Source organism: Sylvia atricapilla, chromosome 10 (genome assembly GCF_009819655.1).
Source record: "Sylvia atricapilla isolate bSylAtr1 chromosome 10, bSylAtr1.pri, whole genome shotgun sequence".
Lineage (NCBI taxonomy): Eukaryota > Metazoa > Chordata > Aves > Passeriformes > Sylviidae > Sylvia > Sylvia atricapilla.
In genome coordinates this window covers 8,158,700-8,180,981 of record NC_089149.1, presented here as the reverse complement: position 1 = coordinate 8,180,981, position 22,282 = coordinate 8,158,700, and the positions used below count along the sequence as shown (strand labels likewise).

At 45.0% G+C, this 22,282-nt stretch overlaps 2 protein-coding genes across 3 annotated transcripts in view; one reads left to right on the top strand and one right to left on the bottom strand.

Annotated features, from left to right (window-relative positions):
• The window catches only part of MCF2L2 (MCF.2 cell line derived transforming sequence-like 2), a 154,286-nt gene that overhangs the window by 74,117 nt on the left and 57,887 nt on the right, over nt 1-22,282 (top strand). The gene's annotated exons all lie outside the window — the stretch shown is intronic.
• On the bottom strand, nt 575-21,667 carry B3GNT5 (UDP-GlcNAc:betaGal beta-1,3-N-acetylglucosaminyltransferase 5). Its single transcript, XM_066325799.1, has 2 exons — nt 21,579-21,667; nt 575-5,115 (listed from the first exon to the last, which is right to left on the bottom strand). The coding sequence occupies exon 2, from the start codon at nt 4,773-4,775 to the stop codon at nt 3,639-3,641; it is 1,137 nt and encodes a 378-aa protein (XP_066181896.1). The 5' UTR covers nt 4,776-5,115; nt 21,579-21,667; the 3' UTR covers nt 575-3,638.

The following is a 22,282-nucleotide window of genomic DNA, read 5'->3' as shown; positions in this document are numbered from 1 at the left end:
GTTTGGGTTGGGGCTTTTTTACAGGTTTTTTTTTTTATCTTAGAAGCATTAATTACATGATGTGAGAGAAGAAGTCATTAGAATAAGCCTCACATGTATTTACAAAAAAACCCCAGTGATAAAAGATCCTTTCATAGTGTTCAGAATATTTACATTTGACTATATACCTCTGAGGGGCTTCTGGGTTTTTTAACTGCAAGCTCAAGTTTCTGCAAAATCATGAGAAAAAGATTATTAACGATGCATTCTAAAGCATCAGATACTTAAATCACTTACTTCAACAAAAAGTATCAAGCAAACCCAGTTTTAGCTGAACTGCAGTTTCTAGGCCAAAGGGAACAATTAAGTAAAAAAACCCACAACAAAACCCACCCTGCAAGAAGCCAAATGCCACAATCCTGACTTCATTTCCTTTGTTCTGTTCTTCACTATCATTTAGATAATTCATGCTTTAGTTATGCCCCTGTCTCATACACTGGAATTACCTGATGCAAATGACTCCATTTGTAAAAACCCTAACTTGATACATTATGGCAGACAAATTGGAGAGACATACAAATTGTAATTATCTGAATTTAATTATACCCTATAAAAATACCATGTCTGGTCCCCAGACCACCAGCTACTTTTCCAAAGGTGCAAAATGAAATCTGAAATCTTGTGTAGACAGATACACATCCCCAGGGGAAAGGCTGCCTGAAGAGAACATGCAGATTACAGCATCAACAACAGGCTCAGATTCTGATACCTGGCAATTTTATCCAGCTTTAGACCTACAAGCTTGGTAAACAAATTTGTGAGCTCTCTCTTTTCTTGGGAACATCAATTTTGCCCTTTGCACACACCAGGGGCAGAGGGGGGGAATGAGGGGCAGTTTGAAGTCCTCTTGTAAAAAAGAACTCAGAACAACACTTAAAATTATCAGAACTGATCCTGTCAGTTACAAAGAAAACAACAAGACATATTTACCTTTTATGTATTCTTTAGGTTTTTTAAAAGAAATAAGTCTGTTTATTCAAAACAATTTTTACAAAACAACTGTTTTTCTGTGGTACAGAGCAAATTTTTAAGAATAAATATTGAATATTTTGTATAAAAATTAGTAATATCAAAGGGAAACTGATGCAAACCAAACAAACAGGTAAAAAAAATTAGCATTAAATATGCTGTGCAACAATGTCAAACTCTTAATGAGGAGTGACCATTCAGGCTGATTCAGTTTTATTTGTAGAAGTAAAACCTATCAGCCCTGCATTGGAGCACTGAGACTATTATTAAAAAAAGATTCCTGATGGAAGTGTACAAATCTTAATTTGTGTTTAGAACCAGAAAATATGAAGTTTTCTATGTCTCTTCTATTTTTTGAAAGGAGTGCCTTCATGCTTTTCTTTTTATTCAACAAGCAACTTCTTTTCACTGCAGCAGAAGAAAATGCCTACTACAAACATCAAGGCCCTTTTAAGATTAAGAAACAATCCAAACAAAGCTCAAACCAACTGTAAAACAAAGCATTTCAATGGTCAAAATTGACTTCCAGATAATGGCAACTACATTTAAGCAGCCTTTTAGATGTCAGCTGGTTAAAGCTACTTAAAGATTACTTTACTTTTGCATGTATGAGTGAAAACAAATCCCAACATGTAGATATGCTGGAAGAATATAATCTTACTAGTACATTTTGGTTGCATACTGCATGAAGACCCTCTTTCCCTTCAGTGAATAGGGTGGCTTTTCTAGCAGTGCAGTTTTGCTGTGCAGCTTTGTTGATTTAAATGGCTCACAAGTCAGAAATCTGATTAACTACTTTTCCTTCAATATAGAATAATACTTTCTGTATATGTGCATTTATTTTCTCTGTATGAAACAGGTTATATAGATCTACATCCCCAGTACTATTATCCATTTGTTTATGCAAGAAAAGGAACTGGATTTGTTCTTTCTAAAGTATAGCTGTTACACTAATCAGTAATTCTTACACTGATAAATTATTTCATTGTGGGCTGTTTATACACCCAACATTTAGGACCAGTTAGGAATCTTATTATCTTCCTTCTGCAGAACCAGTTACAGAAAGTTACATGTTTGACTTAGTTCCAGTAGCTACCCACCCTCCATCTGAACAGCTTACAGAACAGTCAGCAAGCTCACTCCTGGACTCTGTCTGCACTGACAGATGCCATTATCCATTCAAACCAGAAACCTGCAGCACAGCTCCAAGAGCAGTAGCACAGCAGTTAACTAAACCAAGTTTACTACTCATAGCTTCAAACTAGCAAGTCCTGCAGAGCTGTCACAGGTTTGGCAATCAGCAACTAAGATATCTGTCCTGAGAGTCTGTGGAAGCACCATGACTGAGCTGTGCAAGGACTGCAGGCAGCCCACAACTCTGGCTCTCTGCAGTACCTTTATGGCACCACAGGACAACTCCTAAGGGCTGCAGTTTGCACATCACTTGGCTCTGTTTTGGTTTACAAAGCACAGGCATTTTGTTCTTTTGCAAGTGATATTAATGTTGAGATATATTCAAGGTACAGGGGTTTGTGGACACAAGCAGCCCTGAAATTTTAAAGACAATTTTGACTTCAGGAGAAATATTTTAGTTATTATGATTTGTGTACTGAGTTTGTGTGAATCACCATCTCCCCATCCCTTCAAAGCAAAGGCAAACTTTGTACAGAAAATATTTCCCCTCTCTGTTAGTACAAGCATGAGATTTTGCTTTTTTAAGTCTTCAACTAGCTCTAAGTAACATTCCCAGGGACTTTTGCTTCCTTTTCACCTCTAAAATTTTGGAAAATAGAAGAATTATTAGAAGAAAACTAACTCAACTTATTTGCTTATTAAAGATTGGACTTTTTAAATATGCTGATTCAGTTCTTGGAAGACAGAGAAATATTAGCCCAACCAGTCACATGAGTAGTATTTGGGTTTTTTATAGCTTCAGGTTCTAAAGGGGATTCCTTTGTTACTTAAAACCACCAACTCAAAGGGCATCCAAACACTGTTTCCCTATTTCAAAGATTTAGGGAGCTTTGAGGAAACAAGTGTAGCAGGTCTTCACTTCTAGCACTCACTATTTGTCAGCTGTGCAGGTCCAGACTGACTTTGTATGAAGCATTGAGAAATGGTGAATATTTGTAGAGTTTACACTACCTTAAATTAGTGTGATAGTCTCATTTATCAAGTCAGAAGTTCCACTTTCCTCGTGCTTTGAAAGGTCTACTCCGTTCTGATATAACAGATTATTTTTTTTTGCCACATGCCTTAGTTCACATAGCTTTAAAAAAAACCGTTAAGACTTACTGACAAGTTCAAAGAAACAGGTATTTTCAACAAGCATTTCAAAGTCTAGAAGTCAAGTCCATTATAGTTCACTTATAATCCGGAATTGCATACCTTGAAGAATGTAAAAAACAGGCTACAATGTAAAAAGTTGAAGTACAACAGGAGAGCTATTCCAATAAGTCTCTGAACAAAATCTGGGACCCTGGGACCATCTTCTTCCTCTCCCTCTGCCCACCCCAAGTACTCACGTGTAAATTTTACCTCTCTCCATGTTTACATATATTTTGGATAAACACCTAAAATGTTGCTGCTCTGTCTTGGCTCAGTGGATCTTCAATGCAGATATTCAAGTATTAAGAAAAGGCAGCTGAACAAGGATACGTGTCCACATAGTACAGTTTACAAAGAAGCACAATATTGACTAGTCTGCAGTACATTCTACCCCAAATCCCTGAAGAAATCTTTTTAACTTTGGGATCTGTAGCCTGCTTCCAGAGCTGGCGAAGATCATCTACGTGTCCATGAGATGTCATCATCTTGTTATAAATGCAGGGATGATACGGAGCCTTTCCTTCCCCAGAAAAAAATACATGATATTGTGGTACAATTCCCATTTTATTGGCACAGAGACCCATGAAAACATCATCTATATAAAGACTTGTATTCAGAGTCAATGAAGCCTCATAAACTTTAGCTGCTACATCATTTGATATTACATATGCAGCTCCTGCTGTGTAGTCAGGGTAAGAGGGCCACTGGTACATTTCATATGGAACATAGTATTTGCTACTCTTGTCTCTTACGGGAGGGGATCCGCGATGGACACGACCAATCCAGAGATCCTGAGCACCCATTTGTGTGAGGCTTTGGAGATAAGCAACGAGATTTGGCATATGGATAAATATGTCATCATCTGCAGACATAATGAACCTGGCATGAGGACAGTAGGCATTCACCCAGCTAAACTGCAAAAGCAATTTAAGAGTAAGGTTATGAAAGGTATCCAAGAAGTCTTGCTGAATCAAATCCTGGTATTTCTGGTCTTCGAGTTCAAGTTCTCTTTGCCGCTGTGTTTTCTGCAGACGGTCTGTGGGTCGTCCTAAAGCAAAAAGGGTTTTAATGTTGGCATTAAGTTGGGAACGAACGTACTTCTCATTACCCCAAGTCTGTCTAATTGCATCCCTTCGATGGCGGTTCTCAGGAGAAGTCTTCACAAACAATAGGAGAAGGACATCCTGCTGCTGACATTTCTCTCTGTGGTTGATCAAGTACTGGTAGCTTGATACTCTGTTTGGGTTATCCCTGCTGATAGACAGGCTGTCATTCACAAAATGGTAGCTATTTATGAGGTATCTGTAGGAATAGGACTTCATATGGCTCACAATGTGATTATCAAATGGTACCCAAAAAATCATGAGACACAGTATGAAGCAAGTGGCACATATCTGCAAAAAATGGCATTTTCTGACTCTTCTGGGACTAACAAACATTCTGATGCAGTTTTTATAATCCTTATTCTTGTTCAGGATCAGTGTTTTTACAGTGCCTGTGTTTTAGTTTAAGAGCACAGTGTCACCCTTCAAGATAAATGTCCCTTGTAAGGCATGATGTCTTTCATTCAGTATCCTTGTGAAGACAGCTTTGTTCACAGACTTCACAAGTCATCTTTCTCAAAAAACGTTTTTCTTTAATTGAAAGAACACAGGCAGTTTTGAAAGATGATACTTGCAGATGAGTATTTTCCCTTTGGGGCATCTTGAAGCAAACGCTACAGTTCTAGTTGGAACTTCTAGTCTTTCTTTCCTTCATGAAGATGAACACCTGCCAATTCTAAAGGGGGAGAGGAGAAAAGTTTAAGTGAGCTGTTATTAACACATTTGGTTTTAGGTTTGGTCATGGAAATGAGCTAACTTCTCAATCACTGCCCATCACCACCCACAGACACACATCACTCCCCAAAACAAAAGAAAAGGAACCGACTGGCAGCAAGTCAGAGGCGGTCAGTGGCCCGGAGCAAGCTTGTGGGGGCCAGTGAGAGAGGAGACTGACACAGAAACCTCTTTCTTAGAAACCCCCACTGCCTTTAGCCGGCAGATGACAATCTTTTAAAACTGCTCTAAGCCCGGAGAACGCCGCATCCTACAAGCGGCCGGGTTTACAGACTGCTTTAGGGCCTGCAGTCTAAACCCGGGGCCAGGCGGAGCCCTACGACCGCCCCGGGCCAGCGGGTGCCGGGCCAGCGCTCCGGGTCCCCGCCCCGCCGCCGCCTTGCCCGCGGTGCTCCTTCCCCGCAGCCCTGGGATGCCGCGATGGGCTCGTCCCCGGCCTCGTCCCTCACCTCGCTGGCCGCTCAGCCCCGGGCCGGCCCCGCCGTCCCCCGGCCCCGCCGTCCCCCGGCCCCGCCGTCCCCCGGCCCCGCCGTCCCCCGGCCCCGCCGTCCCCCGGCCCCGCCGTCCCCCGGCCCCGCCGCCTGAGGGGAGCGGCCGTTGGGACCAACGGCTGCGGGCGCGAGGCGCCGCGAGCCCCGGCCGTTACCGCGGGGGCTGTGAGCGGCTGTGAGCCAGCGACACGGGACACTCCGACCGGCACACCGACACCGACCGGCACACCGACTGACACACTGACACTCCGACCGGCACACCGACACTCCGACCGGCACACCGACACACCGACACACCGGCACACTGACACTCCGACCGGCACACCGACACACCGACACACCGGCACACTGACACTCCGACCGGCACACCGACACCGACCGGCACACCGACACCGACCGGCACACCGACTGACACACTGACACTCCGACCGGCACACCGACACACCGACCGGCACACCGACTGACACACCGACACACCGGCACACTGACACACCGACACACCGACTGACACACCGACACTCCGACCGGCACACCGACACCGACCGGCACACCGACTGACACACTGACACTCCGACCGGCACACCGACACACCGACACACCGACTGACACACTGACACACCGACTGATACACCGACACACCGACACACCGACTGACACACTGACACACCGACCGGCACACCGACACACCGACACACCGACTGATACACCGACACACTGACACACCGACCGGCACACCGACCGGCACACTGACCGGCACACTGACCGACCCACCGGCACACTGACACTCCGACTGGCACACCGACACACTGACACACCGACTGACACACCGACACTCCGACTGGCACACCGACACACTGACACACCGACTGACACACCGACACTCCGACCGGCACACCGACACACCGACACACCGACTGATACACCGACACACTGACACACCGACCGGCACACCGACCGGCACACCGACACCGACCGGCACACTGACCGGCACACTGACCGACCCACCGGCACACTGACACTCCGACTGGCACACCGACACACTGACACACCGACTGACACACCGACACTCCGACCGGCACACCGACACACCGACACACCGACTGATACACCGACACACTGACACACCGACCGGCACACCGACCGGCACACCGACACCGACCGGCACACTGACCGGCACACTGACCGACCCACCGGCACACTGACACTCCGACTGGCACACCGACACACTGACACACCGACTGACACACCGACACTCCGACCGGCACACCGACACACCGACACACCGACTGACACACCGACACACCGACTGATACACCGACACACCGACTGATACACCGACACACCGACTGACACACTGACACACCGACCGGCACACCGACACCGACCGGCACACCGACTGACACACTGACACTCCGACCGGCACACCGACACACCGACACACCGACACACTGACACACTGACACATCGACACACTGACACACCGACCGGCACATCGACACACCGACTGATACACCGACACACCGACCGGCACACCGACACACCGACTGATACACCGACACACCGACACACCGACTGACACACTGACACACCGACCGGCACACCGACACCGACCCACCGACTGACACACTGACACACCGACCGGCACACCGACACCGACCGGCACACCGACACACCGACACACCGACACACTGACACATCGACACACTGACACACCGACCGGCACATCGACACCGACCGGCACATGGACCGACACACTGACCGACCCACCGACACACCGACTGACACACCGACCGGCACACTGACACACCGACTGACACACTGACACACCGACCGGCACACCGACACACCGACACACCGACTGACACACCGACACACTGACACACCGACCAGAACACCGACACACTGACACACCGACTGACACACTGACACACTGACACACTGACTGACACACCGACACACCGACCGGCACACCGACACACTGACTGACACACGGACCGACACACGGACAGGCACACCGACACACTGACACACCGACTGACACACCGACACTCCGACCGGCACACCGACACACTGACACATGGACTGACACACCGACACACTGACACACAGATTGACACACTGACACATCAACACACGGACTGACCAGCTCGCCCTGCCACAGGTACCCCTCTGGACACCACACTGCTCACACTTAGAGCGCTACTGTCTGCTACCAGCCAGGGTTTAAGTGAAGAATCCAAAACACAAAAAGCCACCCAAGTGCAGCCTTCTTGCCCTGTACTTTAATATTTGGTTCTTGTAGCTGGAGTTGTCTCTGCTGTATAGTAAGCAAGAACAACCTGTAGTAGCAACTACATGTAAGTCCCATAAAAAGCCAAAAATAACCATCAAGCAGGAAATGTAGGACTAGCACCGTACAGGATATCCCACAAACTAAGCACTTGTTGCACGGAAACAATCCCTGAAGCAAGAAAACACAAGCTATCACTTTCAAGTCAGAAGTTATGTGCAACACAAATATTTTGAGACTGTTTTAGCCAGCTGAAGTCTTGCAGCTAGAATAGCATAATGGGAACACAACAGAGTCTATGGTGATAAGGAAACCTGGGGCAATTTTGTGGTGCTCCAGGAAGGGGACCAGCTGCTCAAAATAGAAACCATGATTGGTGCATCTGAGGATTGCAGAATTGTAATGCATAACAGAAAAGCTGTATGGGCAGTTTGGTGAATAAAAGTCAGTCAGCGCTTTTTATAGTATCAGTTTAAACCCTTTTTATTTTGGAAACATGAAGTTAAACAATGCACCTCAGAGTTATAAACTCAGCAACTTTACAATAGAACACTACTGCAAAGCTTACTCTGGTTTCAGACGAAGCAGAGGGATGCAGACGAGCTGGAGTGTTATAGAAATCCCAACATTTGGTAGTTCTTTTGAAGGAGTGGGTCTAAAGATACCAGGCAGTCAGGTTGTTCACTGCCATCATGATAAACTTAAAGCAGAGGACTGAAAGCAAAGGGAGCACAAGGCAATCTATTTAACCACATGAAGCAAAGGCTACCTTGTTAAACACAGGGATACTCATCACCAAATACAACTTTTTTAGATTACACTTGGACAAGAAGTTTGGGAAGCAGTCTACAATTGCCAGTGCCATCTGGTAAAAGGAGACAGCAGTCAACACCACAGATAAAAAGGACACGGTCACTGTGAGCTAGCAGTGAAACTAACCTGCATGACAGTTACTCCTCACTAGGGAAAAATAGCAGTCTCCAAAAAAAAACCAAAACAATACTCAAACCAACAATACTCAAACCAAACCCACACACCCAACCAAAAAAATCCACCACAAAAACACATCATGGAAACAGCTTTAAATACAGAGCAGCTAGAAGGGGACAAGAGGCATGCACAGACTTGGTTTTTTGCTCCCTAGCACCCTTTCCTGAAGTCAGGGATGCTGGAAAGAGAACTTCAGCTTTTCCTATGAGGAAAAAAAAAGCCATAAAATTAACTGGCTAAGGGCTGGAAGAGTCAGGTCTGTCATTTCTTTGTTCTACTTCAGTGGAATTAGATGAACCATTAGTAGATAAAATTGTTGAGAATCCTCCTCAGAAAAATACCTCTCAGGTAAAACTTTAAAATATGACTATAGATGAGAAATACTGATGAAATTGAAGGTGGTCTATACCCACTCACCCATCTCTCTCCAAAAAAGCATAGAGGTGTGCTCTGAAGGTACAGATGCACACACAAGTAGAGTCTCTTTGATTGTCAGAACTTTTTATAGGCCATTTACAAGACCCAGCCTTTGGGCTTAGTCATGTTCTCCTTCCCTGAACAGGAAAACAGGTTGAGACACCACAGGAGCTATTTGCTGCTATTTAAATTTCATCATTCCAGGAAAAGAAAACAATCCAACTCACCAACGTGTTCTCCCTAGCAAGAGGAAACACCATGGGACAGAGATAAAACAGTGCTTGACAGTCATTTTTCTGACCATAATTAAGGTGTTTTTCCTCTTGTTGTGCATTTTCTTACTTGTGGCTTGAAAGCTGTTAGATCAACTCTAAGACTGGAGAAAGATTGTAAGAACCAAGCGTCCACACAGAGTTTCTGTAACTGCCTTTCTTTCTGGCAGATTTAAGTTTAGAAGTGCCTGTGGTATTATTCCTCCCGTTTCAAGTCCAGCAAACTTTTGCCATCCTGTAGCAATCCTGTCTTTGCTAAAGGAGTTTGTTATTTAACCTTTCAATACTTCCACAAGCATGAGTCATTGTAGCTAGCAACTGTTCTGTGTTTTGCATTTGGAATATATCCTAGGGTGAAAGAGGAGCTGGCATAGTGTCACTTGCAAACTTGATAGTTTGTAGAGTGACCACTATGGAAAAGAAATCCTTAGGGACCTACATTAACTTTTGAAAAAAAGTCAGTATGAAGTTTATTTCAGGATAGAAGTAGAACAGTTTTGTAAAGTCAAATAAGGAGAGAGACAGATAACACACATCCTAAAGAAAAATAAAGACACCCTAGACATGAGACACAGAGGCACAGACCCTCACAGGAAGAACCACGAAGAGACAACGTTTACATCAGCTTGTTGACACTGGAGTGGATGCCCAGGTTGGAAGGGCACCTTGTAGAGATGCTCCCTCGTGCTTCAGCTGCACTCCATCCTGCTTGCTCCACCCTGACATCACATGTCACAGGGTGACATGAGATGTCATCTAAGCTGCAACACCATTTCTGCAGCACTAGAGGAATGTGCCCAGCCACAGAGGTGACAGAGGCAGATATGCTGCAGTTAAAGCTGCATGGGCAAACATTATCACTGCCTGGCTTTAAATTCAGAGAGATGTGTCAAGCCTAGTGTAAGGATGGGACAATCCTGAAAGGAATGAGTTGGATTTTCTTGAAGCTTTCAAAATCTGTTTAGAAAGGGGCTATGGGGTCAAAGAACACATCTTGAAATGTTTTGAGAGTTTTGTTTAAGTAGAATTCAAACTTTTTTTGCTGTGTTTGAAGCAATTTAAACAGTTATAGTTCCTGTGAAATTGAACTCTTCCATCTCTAGTATTGATTTATATACTGTTTATACCCACAGTCCAAAGGAAATCTAGTCAAGTTCACATATCAAATACACAAGTTTATCAAGATTTTTCATTAATATTGGTTAATTGATGATTAGAAAGTATATGTCTAGGTTAATGGGAGCAAAGCCTGAACGGAGTTTGCTGCTTACAGCTTTAGCTACCAGACTATGTAACCCAGGTTCCTCTGATGATTTTTCTATTGCTGACATGTCTTCACAAGTCATGTTTATCTGTCATCTCCTCCCTGGCCTATGTCCTCCTTCTGCATGTCCCAATATTTGCAAAACTTCTTATATATTAAGTGCTTGCTTTGAAACTAATCTTCAGGTTCTTCTTTTATGTGAGCAGTGTCACAAAAAGGAGAACAGTTCCTGGCACTTCTAGGACTTCCTGCCATAGTGACAGAAGGTCACTTCAGGAAAAAAGATGCAGTAAGTTGCTTACCTAAGGCTGCCTTCCTACATAGTTTGCAAGCACCAAGATGAAAAGAAGTCACAAACAGCTTGCAAAGAAAATAATTTCAAAAATGTCAGAGCTTCCCCTGTTACACCTTCATCTGTCCAAACTGCTGAGAAACAGAAGCCAATTGAGACAAGTATTCTGTAGGGAAACACGGTCACAATGGCAATGGAATTAACAAAAAGAAACAGTCCAGTGCTCCAAAGATCTATGAAAAGTTTAGAATCAGGTCACAGATGTTGCATCAATAAGAGACATAATGCAGCAATGACTGATAGTAGCTTTGCAAATTTTGTTTCAAGAACATACAAGCCATCTTCTGCAGCCTCCAGTGCAGGCTTCACCTACAAGTTCTTGAGTTTGCCTGCAGCTTCTGCTCAGGGTATAGCTTCCTGGGATGCTACACCAGCATTCTTAGATGCTCTTTGTGTACGTATTGAGGACTTTTCAGGTTGGGCACCTGACTTTCCATGAAGGTAAACATCCAACACTTTCCAAAACCAAACTCCTTAAATTACTCTGAAATTGCTCAGTCAAAAGGAATCCCCTTATTAAAAACAATGGGCATGGAAGCACATCACTTTGTCCAGAGAAGTTCAGCATCAGAATAGCTACACCTAGAAAAATGAGCCATTTGAAGCTGTGCCAAATTGCTGGTTCTCACTGATGGCTAAAACTTGCAAGTGCTGAGCAATGTTGGCAAAGAATTTAAAAGGATGGCAAAGATTTAGATGGCAATTGAGTAAAGCTGTTCAATTCCTTCAGGGCTGGAAGCAGAAACAGGTTGTAAATGCTTAGCATTGCCAGGAAGCAGCTAATTGCCAAAAGAGATTTAGTTTCTATAGAGGTTTTGCACTTACTGTAACTATTGGGTGGAAAGAAAGAGAATTATTTCCTCAGTTTCCCCTAAAATGAGCTGAAAGCTTCCCAGCTGCTACAACCCAATGTAAATGGAGACATCTGCGAGAAGGGGCAGATTTGCCTTCTTTAATTGCTTTCATCAAGATCAGTTGCCCAAAACAGCCACTAAGGAGATGACAGGAGAGGAGCAGGACCACATCTTTCACGCATCAGTCTACATTAGACTGCAGTTCTCAGTTGTTTTAACCTCCCATATCCACTGCAGACTGTTCCCCATACAAGCTAGAAGGAAGGAGGGCATTTTCCAGAATGAGTCTCCAAAATATGAGTCACCTAGTTCAAGAGATTTTGCATAAAATGCACAAGCACCGACATGAATTTTTTTTGTTTGTAGGCAGCAGATTGGGTTAAAAGAAGCCTCTTCTTTTCACTGATAGTAGGGGTAATATTCTGAGGTTTCTGTCAGTGACATGATTGAGGCCACACGTCCTCATGTTCTGGGAGAAGGGACTAAGTTGAGCACTTAACTTCCACACAGACAAGTCAGAACTCTGAGACACAGCTACAAAGGCTGTAATGGCACCTATTGTACAACCACCACATCGGTTTTGGCAGCAATGAGCTCTAATGATGCACTGAGCAGCAGTCTGTATTTAGGTAAGTTGACTTTTGCAGTGCCCGCATTTAAAGACATACAAGGCTGGCACACATTCCTTTCTGCTCCCATGTACCAAGGCAAAAAGAGGTAGCAAAGGGGCAGAGCACATTAACTGCAGCTGTTAATGTTACTCCATTACGACAGCCTCTGAAAAGTCACCTCCTTTTCCATTTTACAGTAGATAATTTCTGCTTGTATTTGGAGTCTTACCTGGAAGCTTCTGTGCAAGTAGTGTAACAAATTTTCTAGTGATTGTAATATCACTTAATCCTGGGATATTATAAACACAGCTTGCCTGCAAAACTGGGCAAGGACCACAAGAGGCATTACAAAGGGCTCACTGCTACTTTCTATCCCACATTAGTGTATTCTCCTCTTTACAAAAGTGGATTGTAGACAATCTTGCAAGAAGGACATCCCATTAAACATGGCAAGCTTTGAGCTGAACATTGAAGATAACTATTTTCCCCATACTAGAGAAAGCAATAGTGAAATATCAAGCAGTTAAGGCTCCAGTATAAAACTCAACACTGGAAGAGAAGAAATTGAAAATTCCTCAGTTAGGCATTAATACTGAATGTCCCTGTTCCAGCATGTTCATAGCATGTTCCAGTTGAAGAGCTACAACATCAGGGCACCACCTAATCAATAATTTTTTCAGGTACCTGTTTTAAGTAAGCCCATTCAAATATTTATTTGCAGCTAGATCTAGAAATGTTATTTGCTGCCTATTTTCCCCACAAACCCAAAGTGATTTCTGTTCCAGTCAGCAGGCCATACCTCAAGCCCAAGCTGAACAATTATCTGAAGCAGACTTTTTTCATGTTAGCTGCCAAACTAAAAGAGGAAGTCAAGTTTCAGACTGACACAACTAACTCTAAGACTAGTTCACACTGCCTTCCTATGGGGCCTCTCAGAAACTTTTCTTTTGCCCAGTAAGTATACTCTTAAAAAATACAGTGAGTTAGAAAGTGTGTGAAGGGCTTGTTTAAAGAGAAGGCTAACACCACTGCACCATGGCCATTTCTAGGTTTTAAGATTTTCATTTCAGAGTAAATATTCTCTCATCTGCTTTCCAGTCTACACCTTTTCCTCAGACAATACTGTAGCCTATGACCCCAATTCAGCATCAAACTCCAGATGGATGTCCCATACTGCAGCAAGAGCTTGGATGTTGCGTGGGCCACTACCATGTAGGCACTGAGGCAGGAAGACAGACAAATAAGAATTTGCAAGTTCAGTTTTAGATTAGGATGCAGGGTGTTTTTGTGCCAAATGATTGTGGTTTTCTCTTTCAATTAGACCAGTGATGATAAAACATGTTGGAATGAAAAATGTCACATTTACTTGTCAACTTACAGAATATGGGAGCTGGTGGGTTTTCTTAGTGCTCTATTAGATTAGTGTTCCCTGTTCTGCATGGAAGTTAGCACAGACCAGAGGTGAGCTCTTGAGTCCACATAGCAGGGTATCATCCCTTCAAGACTTCCCAAATCGTGTGAGCTGCATAAATCAGTCAAGTCTCATGCTGACTTACTATCCAGACACCATTTATGCTCTATAGACAGCTGAGCATGACCCTGCATCACCCTTTTCTGCATCAAATCCTTTCCTCTGATAGTTCCTTTTAAGAACCCTACAAGCAGAGCCCAGGGAGACAAATCTGCAGGTTTGCTTGTAACCTGCAAACCACATACACAGGAGTTTGAGGAAGCTGGGTTGCAGAACACTGGTGCTCATTCCCATCCTAAGATCCCATCAGTCAGAACTGATACCACTTTTACTAAAAGCTCTTCCATCAATCAGGAACATAGCTTGGTTTTCCATTCTGTTGTCAGGGAGGTATCCAGGTCTGCGGTTTCAAGGCCATGCTTTCCCCACCACATACACACACACCCAGCAAGCACAAGATCCAATGCTACACTGAATCCACCACACACAAAACTGTACCTCAAGCAAAGCACATGCTTACACATAAAGGTCTAGTAACTTAAACTATAGGATCAGCCTAGAAAAGAGGCTCTCTGTGGAGAAAAACAATCCTTCTATCAACATCTAAGGAAGCACATGGATATATAATTAATTATAAAAAATGAGCTTTCTGATTAATGATACTGAGGAAGAGAACCTCTTTAAGATGAGCCCTAATGGCTCATCCCCTCCCCACACGAATGCAGTGGAGCTGCCACTACCACAACACTTCAGAGGCCTCCTCTTGAGATCAACAAGAGCAAATATTGCCCAAGACACTCCATCTTTCTGTACGCCCACAGACCTACATGCACTTAAGAAGAGACAGTCACTGCCCTCTGTTCCTTGGCCCTGTACAGAGTCTGCCCTTGTTCATCCTCATCCCCTCCCATTCACTGCTATGCACAGCTACCAACAGCTCTTAAGCAGAAAGAGAGAAATGCTGTATTCTGCTCGAGGCTGAGGGAAGAGGAGAGTTATTAATGACCCTGTCTGCTTTTTGCATAATCCCATCTAGTGGATTGTCTTCTTTTGTTCATAAGAAATGCATCTATTTGAGTCTAGCAAGCAGCCTGTCCAATCATACATTCACTTCTTGTTTAGCATCTGTACTGCAGTTATTTTCTTAAGACATTAATTACCATTTGGGGTAGCTCAGCAGTTAATTTCATAAAACTGTGCAGATGCTGTGTAAATGTTAAGTTTGTATACACTACACACACACACACATTTTCTATAAAAGCATGAAGTACCAGTCATTCAAGATATACTTGTGGAAGTTAAGGAACTTACACCTAAAGTTACACAAGCAGTACCTTAAATTCAACTAAAGTCACCCTAACTTTCTCCCTTTCTCCTAACTTCTAGCCTTCAATTCTGAAAACATTCACAGTCTTTAGAGGCCTAAGAAAAGCCCAAAATAGTTATAGTATTGAAACTGAAGAAACATTATGCTAAGAGGCGTGGGAGATAGTTTGAGTAACCAAACTCCTAAACAAACAAGCACTATCCAAACCTGTAAGGTTCATGTTCTCTGATCTCTATTTCTATAAAAGATCCCACTTCTTGGGAAGAGGCTGTCAGTTAGGGGAGAGGGTTATAGAAGACAGCAAAGTTTTGCAGTTATAAGTGTACTCGACGAGCCAGCCACCAAAAAGGACCAGAGAAGGTAATGTTTCACCGCTGATTTAGCAGTTCTGTGAGATCTGGATTCACGTCTCCAGCTATCCTTTTCCACTAGTTCAGTAGTAAAATATTTAATTTCAATTATTTCATATGATTACATAAGTTTCAAGGTTCTCATGTAGTTTGGTCATTTTAAAGTTTTCAAGACAGTCAATATCTTGCATCACAAGCTGATAGTTCTTTGAAAATTTAAAAACAGATTCAGTACTGAAGGCTTCTGCATGCATATTGGGGGTCTCCATGATTGCCTCAAGCCAGCCAGAAAGACGTAAGCATTTCAGATTTTAGGATAATGTGGATCGAGAACTACCTCAGCATATACAAAGGAGCTGCAGACTGGCTGGGATAATAGCGGTGCAAGGCTTTGTTTAAACCTGTCTGCAAATGGGGTGGGATAAATTCCATTAATCCTCTCTTACTTCTGTGGGAACTGAGGAGAATTTTGGCTTTTATACAGCCTCTTCTGCAATGCAATGAGGGGAGGGATTGAGCAGGAGATACTTGCCTGCTTTTAGTTGTTATTAAATACGGGGAGCAGGACGAGCACAGGCTCAGGGCAGAAAAGCAAAGTAAAAGCACCTCTCCTCCCCCACCCCATGCACTTACAAGGAGCTCCGAGCTGCAGCCACTGAGGAGCATCCTCCTGCAGTTCCAGCTCACCGTGCCTCAAGTGCCCTCACTGGTAACTGCTAACAAGCAGCCACAAGCCACAAAACAGAAGGCTAAGCAAAGAGTTCCTCGGGCCTCGCTTCAAGATGCAAATCAGATAAGAAAAGTCAAACAAAGGAGCTGCAAAACCCTCCCAAAGTGTTTAATAAGCAGTGAGATTTCTCCAAGACGACAGTCTTTGTAAATTAAATGAAGGAACTTGTGCATTTGCATTTAACCAGAAGTGCTTGTCTCAGTTTAGGAGAAAGGGATAATAGGTCACTCTAGTCAATAACATCAAGAGCCAGTAAAATAATATATTTACGTATATAAAAACACGTGCCTGTTGTATATAAGTGTGTATATACACATACACACTTCTTTGCAAGATTAATATAAAGCCAAGAATGTAACAAACTACCTACAGCACTTGCATACACACAGCACCAGATTGGGACCGCTGTGAGGACAATTTAGTGAAACAAAGTAGAAACTACAAATGCAATTCAAAGAGAGACAGAACCACAAAACACCAGACTGTGGACTGTAGCAGGAAGCTACAGAGACGGGAGCAGAGGTTTGCGAGGCAGGGATGACTTAAGGCATGACTTAAGAAAGAAAAACAAAGATGTTACTAAAGAAGTCTGATCATTCTAGAAAGTTGAACTTAGAGAACAATGCACTAGAAAGCCAGTATTTGTAATTAATTACCACAAGACTTTATTCAGGTCTTGCTGACAAAGCAGCTGGAACCTCATACAACAATTAGTCATAGGTATGGTACTTTTGCGACCCTTATTACCCACTAGAAGGCTTCCTACCAAAAATGTAATGAATAAATATGTTATTAGAAAGTCAGGAAAGTTACAAGGAAGAGTTGTGAAAGTGCTTTGTGTAGTTTTAATAATAAAACACGTGGATTGCACAGTCTGGTGCACAGTGCAAAGCTAAAGACTAAGAATCCTTTAGTTAAACAAGTCAAGTAGCAGAAAGTTCATCCTTCCTCTGTCTGTTTCATATTCCTTACAAAACCACAAGTGATCGAGGGCTGAGGCGCAGGGCTGCAGAGCTGTTTGTAAGCTGCTGCTGCTGAGTAGCAATTTAAAGAACAACTAAGTTTTCTGCCCTAAGACAAAAGGTCTGTTTTGTCTGACAAGCCTCCTCAGGTCTTAGTGGAAGTGAGACTGGAAGAAACAAATGATGCAGGATACAACAGGAGAAGAAATGAAGAAATGTGAGCATTCTTAGCGGGCCAACAGCAAGTTCTATTTGAAGAAACTTTCCTTGGCTCTAAATGCAAAGGACCATTAAAATCCCTTCCTTTGCTGCCATGTCCCAAAGCACCTCCAACAATATGCTCTGTGTTGACAAAAGAAGTTCTTTATTCCCAGGTTCTTGCCTCACTTCAGCTAGTGAAGTTGAGCTGTTGCACCTGAAGGTGATCACGTACCTTCAGAGCACGGCAGCATTCCTGGGAGTTCTGAGTGACCGTTTTTTATTCAAGTTTTAAACTACATTGAGAAATCCGGAGTTGGTATCAGACAGTCAACCTTGACCTCATGAAACTACTTTGCAGAAAGCCAAGGCAGGAAATCCTACAGCCTGTGGTCTTTGCTGTGTGCACATGTATGTGCCACCTCAACAGTTCTGCCAACTTAGTTGCTTCCGCTTACAACATTATTCCCTTCTTCTGAGGTCATCTGTTTGCAGGTTGTTTAAGCAGCCTTAGGATCTGTTAGATTTTCTGAGTTATTTGGGCATGTAGCAGCCACAGCATCTCCAAGCCACAATTCTGTGTTGAAGATCAGACTACTCAGCCAGCCAAGCAACGAGTTTCAGGACTGGTACAGGTTCATTCTAAAATGTTCCCAAATGAAGGTGTGTCATCATCCTACTTCCATACATTATGATGGTTTCCCTATTGACTATAAAATTTAAGTCAAGTGTCATTTTTCAAAGATCTCTCTACAGCCTTCTCCCCATTGCTGCCATGGACAGCTTATGAAAAAGGGGAACCTCTAGTATTATTTCAGTTTTTGCAGACTCAGGAATACACAGATCTCAGTTCAGAATCTGGACCACAATCTTCTATATGTTGCAGAGAATCCAAATATATATCTCCTTTATGAGTGAAGAAAAATCCTGTTTTCACTTCTGGCCAACCTGACAGAGGTGGGCCATGGTGCTTTCCACGGGAATTAAAATATTAGTTATTGCTGAGGTCTGTGGAATAATGAGATAGCCTCACTTGAGGAAGCTAAAGAAGGTATCTGACTGAACTCTGCAAGTGCCATGTGGAAGGAAGAGCCAGTAGGGCAATGCTAATCCATCATGTTTTGCTTCCCACCATCTCTTCCTGAGAGTCCCAAGGCCCAGCCAGATGCACTGCAGTGACAGCAATGCCACAGGGAGGTTTCCCACCAACAAAACCCTCTCAGTACTTCTGCGCTTCCAGTAACCAGCATCTTCAGTTTATCTATCTTGGTAATCCTCCCTCAGGCACAGAGGGATAACCATGGCAGAGGCAATGCTCAGTACATCCTGGGTGCCATAAGGCTGGAGGTGCAGAGTGACACCAAACACATCAGCCACTGGCATTTCCAACGATAAGCCATGACTTGCAGGGTTTTCCACATGCTTCTCCTTAATCTGTAGGTGAATTGCCATTCCTAGCACCAGTACTCACTACTCCAGTTTGGCCAGATGTCAGAGAGACTGTCCCAACTACTGCTTTGGTCAGCAGGAGCAACCAGTTTGTTTCTCAGTAATTTGGGATCTCAGAGAAAGTGATACAGTTTTGTTTCACGCAGTGGAAGACAACCAGTAAGCAGATACTGTTACATTTGTAAGCAGAAAAACAAACAAACTCCAAACCCCTTCTCTGCAAAAAAGGCCCACATTTTTACTGCCATACTACATTTCTGTATTTAATAGATTATGGACTTCTATGAAACTAGTTCCGGGCAAAACAACCAGTAACTTCCATAATACCAGAGCAGCACCCAGCTCTATGTGACAGTCCAGGCTTCTGGAATACTGCTAGAATATTCCATGGCTGTTATCAACAGTGACTACTGTCTCCTGCCCTATTCAACACAAAAAGAAACAAAACCCCTTAGTTTGCAGCTATTTTTTTGCCTTTAAAAAAAAACCTCGGTTCCTTTTCTATCCCCATTCTTTTCCCTTTCCAACTGCTAGAAGAAGTGCAAGAACCAGGGAGAAGTGAGAACAAGACAGCATCATACAAACCAGATTTCAACAGCTGCACTGGTAGTTTCAACACTGCTGCTAAGAGATCTTCAGGCATGCGCCTGGGTAGTCCCGAGATGAAGATGCTGAAGCACGTACCGAGATTTCCACTGCCTTTCCGAGCCAAGATAGTTACAGGGATTCTTATCACTGTCTCGCACTCCTTGTAGTAGCTTACACCGGCGTAATGCCAGTCTGCCATCTCTGGATACTCCCAAGATCTTGCGCAGAAGTAGTTAAGCTACTGTCCCCAAAACAGCTCAGGTGTTCTCTGTGCTCCCCGCAGCGCGGATGAGGCGCTGCCGTTCTCGCTTTCCTGGGCCCTGCCGCCCCCAGCCCGGCCCAACTCGCGGCAGCGAGGGCATCCCCAGCTCCCCGAAACCTTTGAACCGCAGGAGAACGGAACACACCGGGAAAGCCGCGGGCTGGAGGACGCCCCGCCGTCCCCAAGGGGTTTCCCCCGATGGGTCTTGCCGCCTCCTGGCAGCCCCGCGACCCCCCAGGTCAGCGCAAACCGAGGGTGACCCTCCCCGCCACCGCGCCTTCCCCCATCCCCATCCTCCGGAGCGGCCGGGGAGGGGCGGCAGGCAGGGAACAGCTTCCAGCCATGCGGCTGCGGGCGCCCCTTCGGGGGAACAAAGGCGGGAGCCAGCCGGCCCGTCCCCGCGCACCCCCCGCCGCCAGCCGCCCTCCGTGGGAGCTCCGCAGCCTGGCCAAGAGCGCAGACAAAAAAAAAAAAAAAAAAAAAAAAAAAAAAAAAAAAAAAAAAAAAAAAAAAAAAAGATACTTTTTAAAAAGCTTTGCTTAGCGCAAATGCCCTTTTTGAAAGCGTTAGCTCCCCTCCTTTTGCCTAACGCGATTTCTCCTGCCGATTTTTCCCTACGAGGCGCCCAAGAAGCGCTCGGGGCGGCGGCAGCTCCGTGCCCACGTCCCCCGGCCGTGCCGCTCCCGGCCGCGCTCGGCAGGCGGGAGCAGCCCCGGCGCTCTCCGGGGCGCGTCCCCGTGTTGCAACGCAGGGCTGCGCGGAGAAACTCCCAGCCGGATCTGCGAGTTTCTTGTGTGGGAAGAGTGGAGGAAGAAAAAAAAAATCCCACACTTTTCCCGTAGGAAAAAAAATAGTTTGGAGGAATAGGAAGCCAGGAGGGGCTGCTGGAACAAGGGGCGGGAGGAAACGGCGCGCCTTTGAATGAGTTGTTTCACCGCAATGCTCGAGTGGCCGCGAGTTTTCCCTCCAAGGCTCAGGGCATGAGAAAGAGCCTGAAAGGGCCACAGAAAGCCTGATCATTTTCTGGCCTTTTTTTTTTTTTCCCTTAAACATAGTCGACTGCCAGATAATCAGAGGTTTGGGAGGAATCTGCTAAAAGATTACGCAGAACATACATCAAAGCTACACTGAACTTTGGGTCACGTTTATCACAGGAATTTGAAATCCCAAACCCCGACAAGACCCTTCTTTAGGACGGGATGGGGGCAAACGCGTACGGCGTTAATGGATGCGGTCTGCACCGAAACCTTGGAAACAAAGCAGTTGGAAAACTCGTTTGTCCAAAGCAGGGGACCGCAATTCCTGAAACGCGGAGGAGACGCCCTCCTCCCCTGAACAGACCAGCTCTGAAGCCAGACAGAGAAGAGAAAAAACAGCATATAGTAAACCAGAATATTTTCGCTAATTTTAATTACCCGGCGACTCTGTCTATCCATCAGAGGAACGACCCACCCGGCTGTTCTTAGTTCAGAAAGCGCGAAGGGCAGCGAGACGACACCCAGCAGAGATTCCCGCGCCTCACCTACCAAACCGGCCGGAGAGCTGCTTTCTCCTGCGCTGGCTTCCTCGGGCGGCAGGGACGGGCCGGGGCACCGCGCTCCCCGGCAGCAGATGGGCTCCGGCGGCCCGGGAGCCACCGGCTCCGCCCCCTGCGCCGCGCTCCCCGCGCCCGGCCCGGGCTCCCTCCTCGGCTCCGCTGCCCGATAGCGCCCTGCCCGCCCGCGCCGCTGCTCCCCACGGTGACACTGCCCCGTGCCGCCTGCGAAAACTCTCCGTCTTGCGCTGACGCTCACAGTGCGAAAAGTGATGTGCTGGAAGTTCAAAAATACTTATATCTTAAAAAAAAAATAAAAAAATTAGGAGATGCCTGAAAAGTTTAGGTAATTGCGTCTCTGAGGTGCCAAATAACATCTTGTTGCTGGGTAGTTAGTTTGTAGGTCGCAGTGAAACTTGTCTCACTTTGCTGTTGGGAATCTTCAGAGGAGGGAAAAGACCATGATTTAGGGTTTCTTTTTCTCTTCTACCTTCCCCACAAATCTTGGTGACTTCCTCACAGCCTGAGGGGAAGGTCTGATTCATTGAAGAACATTAGTAGGAAGTCAGTCTCCATGGGCAGTAGGACTGAGACAGAAGCATTTAAAAAACAAACCAAAGAAAGTGCTATGAACGCGCCTTCTTCAAATACACTTTTCCCAAACTTTTGTGAAAAGAAAAACTAGGCTAAAAAATG